General features: G+C 34.5%; 1 protein-coding gene across 3 annotated transcripts in view; it reads right to left on the bottom strand.

Annotated features, from left to right (window-relative positions):
• The window catches only part of LOC120427089 (uncharacterized), a 292,743-nt gene that overhangs the window by 119,983 nt on the left and 157,029 nt on the right, over positions 1 to 15,731 (bottom strand). For all 3 annotated transcript variants that reach the window (XM_039591941.2, XM_039591950.2, XM_052709634.1), the window contains one exon: positions 8,746 to 8,896. In XM_039591941.2, the coding sequence (XP_039447875.1) occupies positions 8,746 to 8,896 (151 nt within the window). The remainder of the gene's footprint in view (positions 1 to 8,745; positions 8,897 to 15,731) is intronic.

Here is a 15,731-nt window from a genome sequence, read left to right as displayed (position 1 = left end):
TTATCGTTTCTTAAAAATCCTATGTCATTTGGTGTTGAGAAAACCTCGTTTTTCCTGTATATTTTTTTCGGAGGCAATCATTGGTCAAATCTTAAATCTTGGATGCAAATTTTCTAATTTTTTTTTTAACCCGCCGAAAAAATATTTTCAGCGATGGTCAAGCTTGGTTATGACTTTGACAGGTGAAAAATTCACGTTATCACAAAAAAAAAATCAATTTGCACTGGGTTTAACCCGACAACGGTTCATGATATAGAAATTTATGTCAAGTACTTTCGATTGCAAATTTAATTTTGCATGAAAAATTATAGGCAACATTTTTCTCCAAAAATGTGTTTTTTTTTGAAAAATTGTCAACACTGTCAATAAGTTTTGGTTAATTTGTTTTTCGATATAAAAATCAGTTTTTTCTGCGAAAAAAATTTTGCCGGAGAAAATAGCCGAAAAACTGTTATTTTTTGGAGTGAAACTTAAAAAAATGAAAACCTCCAACTTGGCGAAGACAGCAGTTTTTCTTCCTTTTGACAGTTAAAAAATAGACATATCTGAATCTTTTCCAAATGGAAGCTTTAATACACTACAAAAAGTTAGAAGATTTTTAAACATAAGGTGAAAATGACTACCCAATCTTTTGCGTGTCAAAAAAACTTGCGGACTATGAAAAAACTGAGAAAACAGAAATTTTTCAAGTCTTTTTCAAACTCAGCAACTAGTGATCCGATATTCATTGTTAAAATAACATTATCGTGAAATTTTGCGATCTTTCCAATAAACATACTTTCAAAACCAAGCATAACATTTCAAAAAGGCCAAAATTTATGTCCTTAATCTTTTGTGTCTCAAGAGTTGACTCTTTGATCCACTAACACATATGAAAAAAGTAGAAATACCGTCAGCTGGGGCGAATCGGGACTACAGGCTGAATAGAGACAGCAGTTTTTAGGGCACCCAAAAGCATAAAATTTTGAAACTGATGTACTAATTGTAATGTTTTGTTCCTGTTCTAATCGAAACTAATCAAAGATTACAAATTATTGTGCTAAAACTACTGTTTTGATTCGCATTATACGGGTACGGTTTTTAGGTTTTTTTGTGAATAATTTGAAAAAAACTTTTTGCAAAAGCGTTAAATTTAATTTTTTATTGATTTGCCCTTAATTTTGTGTTGTCAAAATCGGGAAATCTTGTAAAAAATATTTCTCAGAAAAAAAATACTAATATTTGTTTGCGAACCATTAATACACATCGTTAACTCTTCATATTGATGGGTTTGGTTTAAGGGAGTATTCGTAAATTATTTAATGAACGAAATTTATTATTTTTTACTTTCAAAAAAATTAAATGATTTGTGTTGAAAAATATTATTTGCATAAAATATTTCAACTTATTTCGAAATATTTTTCAATTGGTAAGGTTTGTATCAAGATTATTCTTTTTAAAACATGTACTAGTGCCCACACAAGGTCAATGCATTATTTAAAAAAAAAATTTTCAATGGTGTTTAAAAAAATAGTTGCGTTGAAAATTCTTATTTTGAATTCCGGGGTGACTATCATAGTTTTACTTATTAAAATGAGAACTAAGGTGTTCAAAATTTATGTTTTTGTCAAATGTACCATCACTTAGGTTGCTAATTTATTTTAAGAAAAACTTATATACTTTTAAACTTAGCTTATTAACAAAATTCATTTAAAGTTTAGGTAAAATTGTTAAAAAGTCAGAATTTTGCCTGAAATTTGTTGAAACCAGTTTTCTTTATAAAATTATCGATTCATATTGCATTTTGCACATTCTATATCAAAATGTGCTACTAAAAATGCCTTAGTATATGAAGAATTTTCAAGCCTATCATCGTATCTAAAAATTACCATTAAATTTACCAGCACAACTATAAGTTTACGTTTTGGAAATATTATCAAATCTTATTTTAATTTTTGGTAATTTATAATTTTACTTTAATTTTAATGAGCGTAATGAAAATTTTACAACTATTTTCAATGAAATACGGTTTCTAAAACCTTAAACAAAGTTTTTCAAGCCTTTATGTAACTTATTGTGACTTCATTTAAGTTTGATTTTGGTCTAGGTAACTTGCCATGCCATTACTTGTTTGACGATAAAATATATGTTATAACATATTTGTAATCAATTCCCATTACAACTCTGTCAAATTAAGTCAGCTTCCTGATCATATCTCACCCCTTCATCAATAATGAATTTCAATAATTGAATCCACCCCGGGACCAGGATATAATTAACACAGTGCCACCGTTTAGCACTAAATCAAATCCCATTTCATCATCACCAACAAATTATAACCCGAACACACTTGTTGCAGCGCTATCGAGGTCTCTCTTCAAAGAAATAACTCATTCAGTTGCGATTGCGCACTTCTTGTACCAGCAGCAGCAGCAGCAGCAACGGTGGCCAATTTTGCGCAACTCCTGTAGAACAACACCGCCTGACTAACAGTGCGTATACAGCAAACGCGCGTTCCGACTAGTGGCTAGTAGCTATTACCAGACAGCAGCAAAGTGAGAAGTTCTCACCGCATAAATGCCGACACCCCGAGAGAGACCATCTAAGCCGGCTGGTTTCACAAGTCCATTAATCTTGATGCGTTTTTTTTTTCTCTCCGGGTGGGGTGTTTGGATGAGCAGCCGGACGAGCAGGCGACCACAGATATCTCAGGGATTGAATCACCCGACGCAGGTTTGGTCAGTTGTAACACACTTGTTGACCAGTTTTGTGGCGAGGACGACCACAACCAGGTGATGATTATAGCTAATTGGTGATTAATAGTTTGAAGATTGTAAGCGGAGATTAGATTTTTACATAATTGACCAGAAAGTGGATGAAAAAAGTTGTAAACCATCTAAAAGGTCGTTCCGATGGAGACGCATGGTCGTTCAAAAATAAATTTCTAGGGATGTTCATTTCTCGACATTTGATCAAAAAAGTAACATTTTGTAATTTTTCAAATGACAAATCGTCACAAATTTTGTCCAAATCTCAGCAAATCTACCCAGGACAATCTCCACCAAGTTGTCATAGCACAAATCGAAGATCCACTCGAGAGGGTGATGCTATTGACATTTAGCGTGCACCTTCGCGACGTCTTATGTTGCTTTACAAGCAACAATGTTGTCTACCACACTAAGCTTGCAGTAGCTGCCCGAGATGTCCCTGAAAGCTCGTCGTCGTCGTACGAGCAACAGCAGGCAGGCTGGCAGTACAGACAGCTGACGACGCGAGGACCGGTTTCACTTTCATGGAGCACACGGAGCGGAGAGCAGATTTCGCTTTCAATTGTAGTAATGGCCAGTAATTGCGGTTTGAGCGAGGGGTTTTCTTCTTCTCTCGATTCAATCGATTCGCGGGGTTGCTCCTCGGAGATCTGAACCTCAACTTGGGCCACGTTTAAGGGGATGATATTTAAATCACACTAGAGTTGGGTGGGGGAGGGGTTTGGAGATGTGGGAGATTGGAGCAGATTTATTTATAAACGTTGATATGGAGCGACATGGGAAGTCATGTAATCGACAACTTTGAAATTTCTGGGAACAATTATTCATGGTCTCTCAACTTATATCTACAACTTTTCTATTAAGTTTCATACGCCATATTTTTATTATTAATTTGGATCAAAGTTAAAAAAAATTATATTTGAATATCTGAACGTGATAAATATTAAAAAAATTATGACCTAAATCTCTCCTGGTCACCAAAAGAAAATCAACGAGTAATCGATATTTTCGTGAATCTCATTAGTGTACTTTTGAAGAAATTTTTAAAACATAGAAGAAGAAAAAAAAATATAAAATGCACTAATTATAACATTCTTGCGATCTTTAAAAAAACAATTAAAAAAAAGCTAAATATAAAATTTTACTCTGAATATTCTACAAAAAGTTCAACATGTACAAAAAGTTTCAGAAGTCACAATCATGTAACATTTTCAATTTAAAAATCGAATACCGTTACTTTCGTTTAAAAATGAAGCAATCCTGGAAAAAATACATGCAATTTTAATAAAATTTAAATGTTCTTTTCACAACAATGCATTAAAAACACCTGTTTGAAAAGTGATACTAACACGATTCTTTAAAAAGATTTCCTGCTCTTTTGAGACACGTTAAATTGTAAAAGTTTTGAATTGAGGTTTTGTATAATGTTCGGAATGTTCGAATGTTATTCAAAGTTTTTGTCGATAAAAAGGAAACAAAAACATTTGAAAGTGTCAAAAATAAGTTTTTTCTGCCTTTTCGCAATGTTATTAAAATAAAATTTATAAAAAAATACTTTAAAATTATTTTAATTGAAAAGAGGATTGAAAGAAAAGGGTAATTAGAAAACACTGATAAAAACTCTTTTTTTTAATTTTTGGGAGGCCATTTTTTCCAAGAGGATTATTTCTCAGTTTTTCGAAATAATTTTTGCAAGGGTTCTTTTCCTTCATAAAGTACTTTTAATATTGCAAAAACGAAACGTTTATCGTAAAATTTCACCTATAAATGTCTTTAACTTGAAAACGGGCACTTTATTAAAAAAAATGTGTAAAATCATTTTCAATTTTAAATTTGATTTTACATCTAGAAATTTGATATTTGATTTTATTGTTTTTAAATATTTTTGGTTTTTTCAAAAATCTCATTTTTATTCAAAAATATATAACTTCGGTACCAGATGATGCCCAACCTTAAACTATTGCGCAAATAATAAAAATATTTGAAAAAAAAGATTAAAACTTAGCTTTAGTGATGAACATTCAAATTCAAAAATCGGGAAGGAGTTCTAGAAAATTTCTTGGAATGAAAAATAATAAATGAATTTATCGTCATTCTATTCATCGAATATTTTATAAATATATTAGCTTGAAATTTCTAAACGCATACATTTTCGATATAAACAAAGCTTACTTGTCTATTGAAACCTGAAACCTGAATTTTCTACATCATCTTCAATGGTTTTTGCTCTCAAGCACAATACAAATATTTTTATAGTTTTTGTTGTCGAAATAGGGCCGTTGCAAATATTTTTCAAAGTTTATGACGCCCCCTCTAAAATCGGGCCAAAAAAATAAGGGGGCAAAAAAAACATTTTCAATAAACCTTAAAATTTTAATGGAAATAGAAGTCTACTAAAAACTGAACGCTATTTTAAATGCATTGTCATAATTAAAATCATGTTTAGCATGTTTCAGCTCATTTAAAAATATTTGGATTTTTTGTGAAATGTCAATGTACAGTACCGCAAAATGTGTTTTTTTTTCTTAAAAAATAAAATTTTAATTAAACCTTAGGTATTTTTGAACGAATGATTGCAAAACAACTGGTTGGCATTTTAAAACGCTTGTTTCACTTAAATTTTGATTCCATGGCTTGTAATGGCAGTTTTTATTTGATATTTGTTTTGCCTCCTCCTCTCGACTTTGGTTAGAGTCGAGGGACATAAAATTCAAAAAATATTTGCATCGGCCTTATTCCATGAAATCAAGCAGCACAAAAATTGGTTTTTGAAAAAACATTAAATTTTCATTGACAAAATTTAACCAAACGACAATCAACTGATTTGAATATGCATTGCAATGTTAATTTCAAGCTGGGACAGTTTGTGACAACATGATTTGTTGATTTTTAGCACAGATGTTTGACAAAATAGAACTTCCTGAAGCTAAGTGTAATTAAAAATAGTAATTTTCATCAAGCAGCTAGTTAGAATTTGAATAATTGATGTTACGAGAACTTTACGGATTAAATATTTGAAAAATATTACAAATTAACGGCGTTTGGAAGGAGAAAAATATTAAGTTTTACATAATTTCACGGGATGTACCAGATTCCACGCGTTCTTCTAAATCGTTAAAATTCGCTAACCGTACTTACAAACATCCATATAACAGTTGGAATACAATTTGGATATCAAAAATAATAGAATAGTCAGAAATATTATCTTATTATTATTATTGGCTTTAGTTGATCTAATGGTTAATTGCTGAATATATGGCTTTGGAAAGAATCATTTTACATTTTTTTGTGAAAGTTGTTATCTTTTCAAACAAAACTTTTAAAGTGTATATGATACACCTTTGAAAACCATTTATTAAAAAAATAAAAATAGAAATATTGGAAAAAATCTCAGGGAAAGTAATAAGCATTAACAAAGGTAGAGGTTAACAAGATGTAAAACTTTGTATTTTTCAAGAGTAATGTTTTGAAAACAAAATTTAGCCCAATGAAAAGGCATTCAAAACAAAATTTTGTGAAGAAATACTTATTGCTTTTGTACACAATTTGCAAAAATGCTTTAAAAATATTTATTATTCCTTAACTAAAATCAAACTAACACAAACTTCACACTATTTTTCCTTTCCAGCGCTCAGAACCTGTTACTTCACGCAGGTCTTGATTCTCCGCCGCCGCCGGGCCCGACTGAGATTTGCCCCACTGACATTTAGTGAGAGCCTCCACACCGACGCAAAGTGACTTATGAGCCGACGTCCCCTTCCAGTAGATCTTCACGACCTTCCACGCTCTCTTCTCAGTCTCAGTCTTAGAACTCAGAGGTGCAACTTTGGCTTGGGGGAAGTTAAGCGGGGGGCGTCAAGATGACATTTGCATTTGCGCCTAGACTGTTTGCACGAGAATTTTGCATCGCACATTCAGAAGGTTAGGCCGAATTGTTACTTCTGTGCAAGTCAATCGATTGGAGAACTTTTAGTTTGAAGAGTAAGAAGAAGAAAAACAAATCGGGGTTCGTCGCTTGTTTTGGTTGGGGCCAATTGTTCTGAGGTTCGTTTGTTTGTCTGGCCCCCCTTCTAGGTGGGGTCGCTGCGATCGATGCTTTGGTTGACTGGCTCTGTTGGCGTGTTCTGGGCCGAATTAGCATAATCCCGAAGGTCATCCGACGGCATTTAAAACTGGTTGTTTGTCGTTTTTGTTTTGCGTTGCGAAACCGTTGATCTTCCTTTCGTTTGGCTTCCGATGGCAGGGGGCACGGTAAAAAAAATATTGCAAGTTTATTTAGAACAATATTGATTATTTTAAAGATTTTCTTTACAGTTCCTGAACAGCGATGTCACGTCAGAGTTCAACGCAAAAGTGGCAGAAGAAAGTTTGTATTGATAAATGACACACCATCAGGGTGGTATTTCGTAAGGCACGGCTCACAACTGGGAACTGTTGGAATTCCGGAATCGAAGAAAGTCGTATTTAACATGGAGAGATGAGCTCATAAATCATCTCAACGTGGCTATCTGTTTGTTTGTTTTGATTTGTTTACTTTCAACTTGGTAGATTTTGATGCGATTTCTTTGGGTTGTTACTTGCTTTTTGTTTGAATTAAAAATTATATCAATTATTCAGATGCATGAATTGATTTTGAAATCAGTTTTGATAAATTTACGATTTTATCAACTCAAATTTAAGTTTGAATTGTAAACTGAAAAAATGGTTTAAATTCAATGTATCTTCTGATTAATTTATTTAATTTTTTTAGTAACTCACCGTTTATTCCTCAAAATTGCCACAAATTGAAAACAAGCTTAAAATAATTGCGTCTAATAGTTCACTCAAGCTTATCCGCAAATTCATCCGATTATCATCGTATCCCACCCACTTCCAGATGTTCGAATCCCCTCTAAATCAACTTTCATTTTCACTGATCTGGGGATCCCCACCGACAAAAAACAACCAAACCAGCAAATCATTCACAGTCCAAGATCTCCCTCGTGCCATCGAACCACGATCTCCGGCGCGGATCTCCAACCAAACGCCCCGTTCAATTAATACGTTCCGAAAAACAGAATCGAAAAAACCCCAGTAATTTCGATTTCATTCCGGTTTGTTTTGATCCACCGTTCGGCGCGGGCGCTTAGACGATCTTCCTCACCGAGATGAGCCCTTTTGCGCTCGGATTACACTAACCACCGTTAGATACGAGGCAGATTCGCTTTTTATTACGTTGAGTTTGGTTGGCCTGGTCTGGCTTTGCCCTCCCGCTAAGTTGCTTTGGGGGGAGGGGGTCGTCCAAAAGTTACGAAATTGAAACATCTATCTATTCTTTTCAGATAGATGTTAAAGAGGCGATTTTCTTGAAGTTTTTGCTGAGTGAGCTATTTCGAGACGACCCCTTTCAAACGTTTTGGCACGTCATCTTCATGACCCATGGCTCGTTGGTTAAAAAAAATGAAATGAGATAAAACTGTTTTTTTTGTAATAGTTTTTTTGCGCTGCGGTTGAGGGGGTTAACCTCCCCCCTTCGGGGCAGTAGCAGCATATGAGGCTCATTACGACGACCGGGCTCGGCTAATTCATCTGCGCTAGTGTAAATACCATCGGCCCCGCAAGTGCTTGAACGAAAGATGATGATGATTTTGAGACGACGACGGTGATTACACGATACTTTATCAAAACGTTGTTGGCGGGACGTCCCAGAAAGCAGCAGGTCGGAAAATTACTCATTCAAAGTGTGAGAGAGCGTGAAAATGTGATTGCATCCACTTACGGGTAGGCCCGAAGATGGTACACGTGTGTGAAGTCTCCGGTGACAATCGGTAATGAGCCGAGCGAAATTGGCGGCTTTTGTTAGTTTTAACGACTTTTGCAACCGATTTCTAGTCTCAACATAGCTGGTGATTTCAAACCGGGAGACTCCACATTAAAACGATTTCAGTTCAATTTCTTCACATCTTGGCAAGTGAGTGAAGTGTGTTGTAACAGCGCCACTTATCGCAATACAACCTACCTTGTACAGCTTATCCTTCTGGTACCAGACGTCTTCCTCTTCCTCCTGTGCGATGAACGTCGAGTCCAGGTTCAGGTCGTCCCGCGAACGGGACAAAATTTTGCGCCGTGACACCATCTCCCGCGGTAGGGTGGCCTCAAGGGAGCCCAAGCTGGAATGGGAGAAGAAAGGGGGGTTTTTAGTACTATTTGAAATGGAGTTATTCGCTACGTTTTCTCAAATCGACTTTTCTTTGTGTTTTTCGACTTGAATGACCTTGTCCACGCATTCCTTATGTCAATACAGCCATTTTGCACCATAAGTTGTTCCATACAAGGCTCCATACAATTTTACGTGCTGGTCATACAAAGTGCAAGTAAATATTCAAAAATCTGTATCTTGAGAAGGGTTTTTCTTGATCGCTTTGTTGTCTACAGCACAGTTGCAGGTTATAACTAGGACAATTGACATTTGATAATACAATTAAGAAAATTGCAAAAAAGTATGGAATTATGGGTCGGCTAAAAAATGACCTTAATTTTCAGAGCAAAATTCAACTTTATAAATCTATAATCTCACCACACTTAGACTTTTGTTCATCGATAATATTTTTGGCGAATGAAACACAGTTATCTAGGCTTCAACGCCTGCATAATAAAATAATGCGTTTAATTTTAAAATGTAATAGATTTACCTCTTCGACATGGATGTTAGATGCTCTGCAATGGCTATCTGTGAAGCAAAGAATGTTTTTTTCCACTATGATTTTTGTGTTTAAATTAATTAATGGCTTGTTGCCTAGATATTTATGCGATCGAATTTTACGAGGTAGTGATCTTCATGATCATTTCACAAGAAATGTAGATGCTCCACGCACTCCAAACTTTTTGTTTGGAGCTGCACAAAATTCATTGTTTTATAAGGGTGTGAATATATTTAACTCGATGCCCAGACAAATTAAACAGTCAACGACAATAGCAGAGTTCAAAAGACGGTGTTGCTCGCACATTAAATTAGTATTTTTAGTTTGACTTCATATAATTATATATTGACGAAATTCTAAAACGAATGTACAAGTAAATTGCTCAGTATGACCACATGATGATGATGGATTTTTTTTATTTTTGAAATGTTGTTTAAAATTAGAGTTAAAAAAAAAAATGAGAAGTCTACAAAGGTTTGAGAATCGCGCGCGATATGCAAATATAATGTGCCTCTTAAGTTGACGATGATGAAAGAAAATTTTTCTTACTATGTATGATAAAAATTGGTAGTTGCTCTGAGGACAGGAGAGCTCGGAAGGCTATAGGGAAAGCTAGTCTAGTAGGTTTTGGCGGTCGAAAGATAGGGTTTCGCAAAGTACAAATCTTCAGGCAAAACTCGTTACGTACACTCTGTCAGGTAAAACAGTAAGGTGCGATTTCGGGCAATGTCGTTGTAAGCTTGGCACTTAGTAGAAATCCAGTTCAGATAGATACAAGTAAAACTATATGTGTTCCGAACAGTAGTTAGTACCAAATGCGATTCTTTGAAGCTGATACAGTTACAGGCCTATCAACTAGTAATCTACAAAAGTAAACTGTATTGACGGAGTTGATTGAAAGGCTAATTTATATTTGCTTTTAAAATCAGGTCGTTTTTTTTGCAATACTGATTTAAATGTTCAAATAAAATATCATAACGATAACTCGTCCAGCTTAAACCTTTGTAGGGGTTAAAGTTGGGACCATCATCATCATCAACATTTTTCAGTAAAAATTTCCCGTTTTTTTTGATTTCCAAATAGCTTTTTTGATTTTCGAATTTTTTGTTTCTGGGGACTAAAAAAGGCACTGAAATTTAAAATGGTGCAAAACCTTAATTTTTGTTTAAAGAATATATATCAGGAAAAAAAAAAACAAAATGTAAACCAACAAAATTTTTACCAAAAAAAAATTTTTTTTTAATTTTTTTTGATTAAGTTGACTGTTTTCAATTTTTTTTTCATTTAAATGTTATTTTTTTTTGCAATTTTTAAATGTTTTGTAAAAGAAAACACCTCGAAAAAAATTCTTACATATTTTAAATTTTTGGACCAAAAATCGAAAAATGATCTTCAAGTTTAGGAAACGATATGTTTTCAAAAATATATTGATATCTAGAATGCAGTGTATAAGCCATGTGATTTGATACTTTTTGCTTAAACATTTTGAAAACTATGCTTGATAAATTGAATTTAGGTTTTTGTCCAGCCCTCATTTATAAACTAGCTATATCTTGCACACAATTGGTTGAATGATAAAAAGTGAAACTTTCATTTTTTTTATTTTTAAATTCTTTTTGTTGAAAAGAGCAGCAAAATTACACAAAGATTTCTCCTTTTAAATCGAAACAAAGGTTTCCAACATAAAGTGAGTTGAAAAATTAAAGTTAATTACATGACACGGAGAAAATCTCATGTTCACAAAATTCAAACTGGAGGAAGTTGAGTTTCAGTATTGAGTAGTCCGATTAACAAATTGATAAAAAGGAAAAAAAAATTAATTAAAAAATTTCCCAAAAATTTCTTTTACTTGAAAACGGTACTCTTTATCAAAACAATGATTTATCTTAAGTTTTTTTTTACAAAATCTTGATGAAGTGATGAAAAAAACACGTTTTTCAATAATGATTAGTCTGATGAGGTGGAAATTTGGTGTTAAAAAGGACTTCTTTGTAAAATTGGACGCTCGATCAACTCGGCCTACTCAAAAGTCCGAAAAAAGGAGTTTTTTGCAATTCCGTCTTTAAACTTCTTACTTTTCCTGTCATTCTCGCGTGACGAAACAGCCTACTTTTATCTACTAAAAATAACAGAATCGAATAGAAACACATTTCAAAACAAATGCTGAAAAGTTCTACTTTGCAGCACTGAAATGGATGCTGCAAAGTTGAACTTTTCAGCACTAGTTTTGAAAAGTAATACTTTTCAACATTTTTTTGATTTAAACGATTTATTGACAAAATACATGAACATTCGACCTATAATTTCACTCAATGGGTGATTTTCAGAAATGCAAAAAAAAAATGTATGGAACTCGTTGCAAACCTTGATTTTTTCAGCACTTGTCGTATTTATCCAACTCGGTGAACCTCGTTGGCTAAATGTACGACACGTGCTGAAAAAATCTTCTTTTTGCAACTTGTTGCTTAAACTACTATTTCGACAAAAAAAATACTAAAAAAGTTTTAAAAACTAAGCCATTTTCCGTGACTCAACTGTAAATTTTTTTTGGTACATGTAATTTTAAGCGAAATTTAATGTACTTCTTTGATCTGCAATAACCCAGAAGGGCCATTTTTCATTTTTAAAATTTCGTATTTTTTCTAACTTTGCAGGGTTATTTTTTTAGAGTACAAGAATGTTCTACAAAGTTGTAGAGCAGAAAATTACAAAGAAATGATATGTAAATATAAGGGGTTTGCTTAAAACCATCACAAGTTAACGCGATTTTACGAAATAAAAAGTATCGAAAAAGTTGGTTGTGTCGATCATGGCCGTTCATCCTCACCCGCGACAGACAAGAACGACGAAAAAAAAACGCAAAAACACGAAATTTTAAAATTAAAAATTTTGTTTGTAAATTTTAGGACCACAGATTGATTAAAGATGCAAAAATATTGGACTTTTTTTTTTAATTCATTGATATTTTGCAATTTTTTTATGGCAGCATGACTCTAATGATGATTAAAGCATTTTGCGTTTATTTTTGATTACTTTGAAACTTTGAAAACCAGACTTGAATTTTGTTTTGTTGCCTTATTTTCCTCACCGAGCCGAGGGACAAAAAACCTAAAAATTTGTACCAGCTTTATATCTTTTAATTTTCTGTATTTATATTTCAGTTTGTTTATCAAATAATGAAACTCTTTGAATCAGTTTTGAATCTTTAAAATTTTAAACTTCAATAATATTAGCATATGCTCTTTTGATATTTTTTAGAACTTTCAAAACTCATTTAAATAAATGGTTATAGGTATCTCTAAAAGCCTAGCATCGTCGTTTTCCAACAAGCCAAAACAACCCGTCTCGTTTAAACATCCGATTCCCTTCGCAACTAAATAAACACGTCAGCATCCTCTCGCTCCGTGATCTACGTTCTAATTGTTTCGTTCCCGTTTATTTACGATCAAACAGCCCGGAAAGTGGGGGAGAGGAGGAAACCAACCTTCCCTTAAGTCGAACAATTGCGACAAAATGTCAACCGAGGTTGCACAAAGTGAATGGAACAAATTAGAGTAAACTTGCAAGTTCTGCACTCTGGTTCGATTCTACAACAAACATTTTCGACAATTGCGATTTTACCCTTCCCAATTGAGCAGCTAGTCAAGCTTAAGCAGCAATACCTTAAACTAAAATAACGACTCCAAAGCAAACGGATGGAAAATTTGTTTTGCATAACTCTTTGCTCTTGTTTTTTTTTGTTTGTTTTCTGGATCTGGTGCAAGATCCAGATTTACGGGGCTCCTCACGGGTTTAAGCTCCCTACAGGCAAGGTCGTAGAACTCTTCCGTGCTCCATAGCTCTCTAGCCCGGGGCAAAGTGGGCAGAATGTTGTTATGTAACATTGTTGTACTGTTGTACGGGGGTTGTGACCAGGTTGGAGTCGTGTAGTAGCGGAGTTGTTCTGCGAGCTTGATCCCCAATCGCTACATGGTCGCCTTCCGAGAGTGCAATTGTTTTTTTTTTGTTTTGTGAGGTTGGGAGAAATCTGTTTTTAAAATTGTTGGTTTTTTCTTAATTGTTTTACGTTAAAAAAGTTCAGTTTTCAGTAAATAGTAAATTTTTAAACAAATTTGTCAAATCCAGCACTATCAGTTCGCTTCCTTAACATCAGCCAATCCAATCAGCATCGCCCCCGTCCGACTTCCTTCCTGATAGGCAATACGTAACACGCGCATTCATAACACATCATTTTTTTTCGTGGAATTCCATCACCCGGTCGCAATGTCGACGTCGGTCTTACGGAAGTTTGTCGAGTCCAACCCGGCGTAGCCACTTCTGTGCTCTTTCGCACTGTCATCTATCGAATTATGGCCAGCAAATGATTGCTCTCGACTGGTCACATACAGGACGGTTCAAAAATGGTCATCGCGGCAAACCCAGCCAGGTCTTGGGCGGTTGGACTTGTTTTTTTTTGCAGTCTTTCTTTCTAAGACCAATTTAGCATGCCGTTGTTGTTGTCACATGTGTGTAACGAGTTGGTTGCCTTTTTTTCCGAGAAACGCACTCGCGCGACAATTGTATAACAAATGGCATAAGGGGTGGTGGTGGCGCTACTGTTTTTGTTTACTGTTTTGTGCAGATTTGATTGTTGGCAAATAAACGCAGCAACGGCGACGATTCGCATGTACGGCTCATATTTCTATTGCTTCACCGACTTGGCAGCTATGGTCACACATTGTCTACCACTACGAGACACTAAGCCAAGTTGGTCGAGGAGGTATAAAGGTAGGTTTTGCGAAATTGGCGTGGTGGCGGTGTGAGCCGCGCACTGCGAATTGAATTTAAAACTAGAGTGAGCGATTAATATTGCGGCGTTTTGCTCTAAATTCAATTGAAGTTGTGAGGAAAAAACAACAACAACGGTGGTACAATGGTCTTGGTGGACGCCACCGACGACGACGGGGGGGTTACGAAATGGTGGCCACCACCTCGGTAAATGAAGCTGGCGACGGGTGGTCGTTTCATTCTTTGTGGCCACAGTTCCCACACGTGGTCTCAAGGGAGGCTGTGGGGTGGCCACTCGGTAGTATGAGTCATTAATTGGTTCTGATTATATACGGGTAAGGAACGTTCTAGGCCGTCGAAGGTGTGTCTGATTTGGTGATCTGTTGTAGACCAGAATACAAGTAAATCGTTACAAATAAATTTAAATCTAGCAATGGTTTGAATAAATTTGAAGATTGAATTATTTCAGGCATTACATACCTAACGATAATTTTTAACAAACACTAATTAGTATGACCAGCAAACTTTTTAAATCTTCGAAACTTTCATAAAAAAATATTTCGTTGGATCGCCCATGAGTCTTAATTTCTCATGGAAGGGTTGCCAGATCATCAAACTTTATCAAGCATCCAGAAAATTGCTAAACTAACTAATAAAGGATGCTGAAAGCATTTTTTTTCAAGATTTACTATATTGCGTATTAATTTTTTTTTTTAGTTTTGCTCAGTCTAATAACCGTTAGCAGTGCTGCCAGATTTTCACATTATTCTTCTGATTCTGTTTTTAAACCGTTCTGAAAATAAGAAACCTTTAACACAGTAAAAAATCATGAAAATATTTTTCATGGGTACATTTTTTATGCCAGGAAAAATGTGTAATTCGACCTCAAAAATTTTGTAAAGTAACCATATTTTTAACCCTTTTTAAGGTGCCAAGAAAATCGTAATTTTTGAACAGAAAAACCTCAAATGGAAAGATTTTTTTATACACAGTTTTAATTTATTGTCTTTCAGTAAACTTTCATATTCCACACAAATTTAGATAAAATTATATAAAAGAAGTGATTTATCAGAAAAATGTAGTATGAAAGTGTGAATCCCAAAAATTAATAAAAAAAAGTTTTGTAATTTTACCCATTTTTATGTGGAATAATAAAACAATCAAAAAGCATCGAGTTTTTAGAACTTGGTAATAAAATCTTTTATGAAAATGTTGAGAGAAATAAAAGAAACTATTATTACAAATCAACAGAAAGCAATTTAAATTACAACTAGTTTCTTGCAAACGTAAATATCTTCAAAAACCAGTTAACGTGGATAACACATAGTTCTCAGTTGAGCTTTTTGAAAGGCTGTAACCTTCGACACTTATTTTCGTTTTTCTCCAAATTGAAAGAGTGTTTCATTTTAGAAATAGGTTTTATGTACAGTCATGCCCCGGTTTTGCACGCCTCGGTTTTGCACTGCCCCGGTTTTTATTCGTTCAGCTGCCTCGGTTAAGCACGGTCCAGTGCTTAACTGAAGCACAGAGCTTATGG

This window comes from Culex pipiens, chromosome 3 (assembly GCF_016801865.2).
Source record: "Culex pipiens pallens isolate TS chromosome 3, TS_CPP_V2, whole genome shotgun sequence".
In the NCBI taxonomy this organism is placed as follows: Eukaryota; Metazoa; Arthropoda; class Insecta; order Diptera; family Culicidae; genus Culex; species Culex pipiens.
Note: the sequence above shows the minus strand (reverse complement) of the source record. Positions and strands in the feature narration are given on the sequence as shown.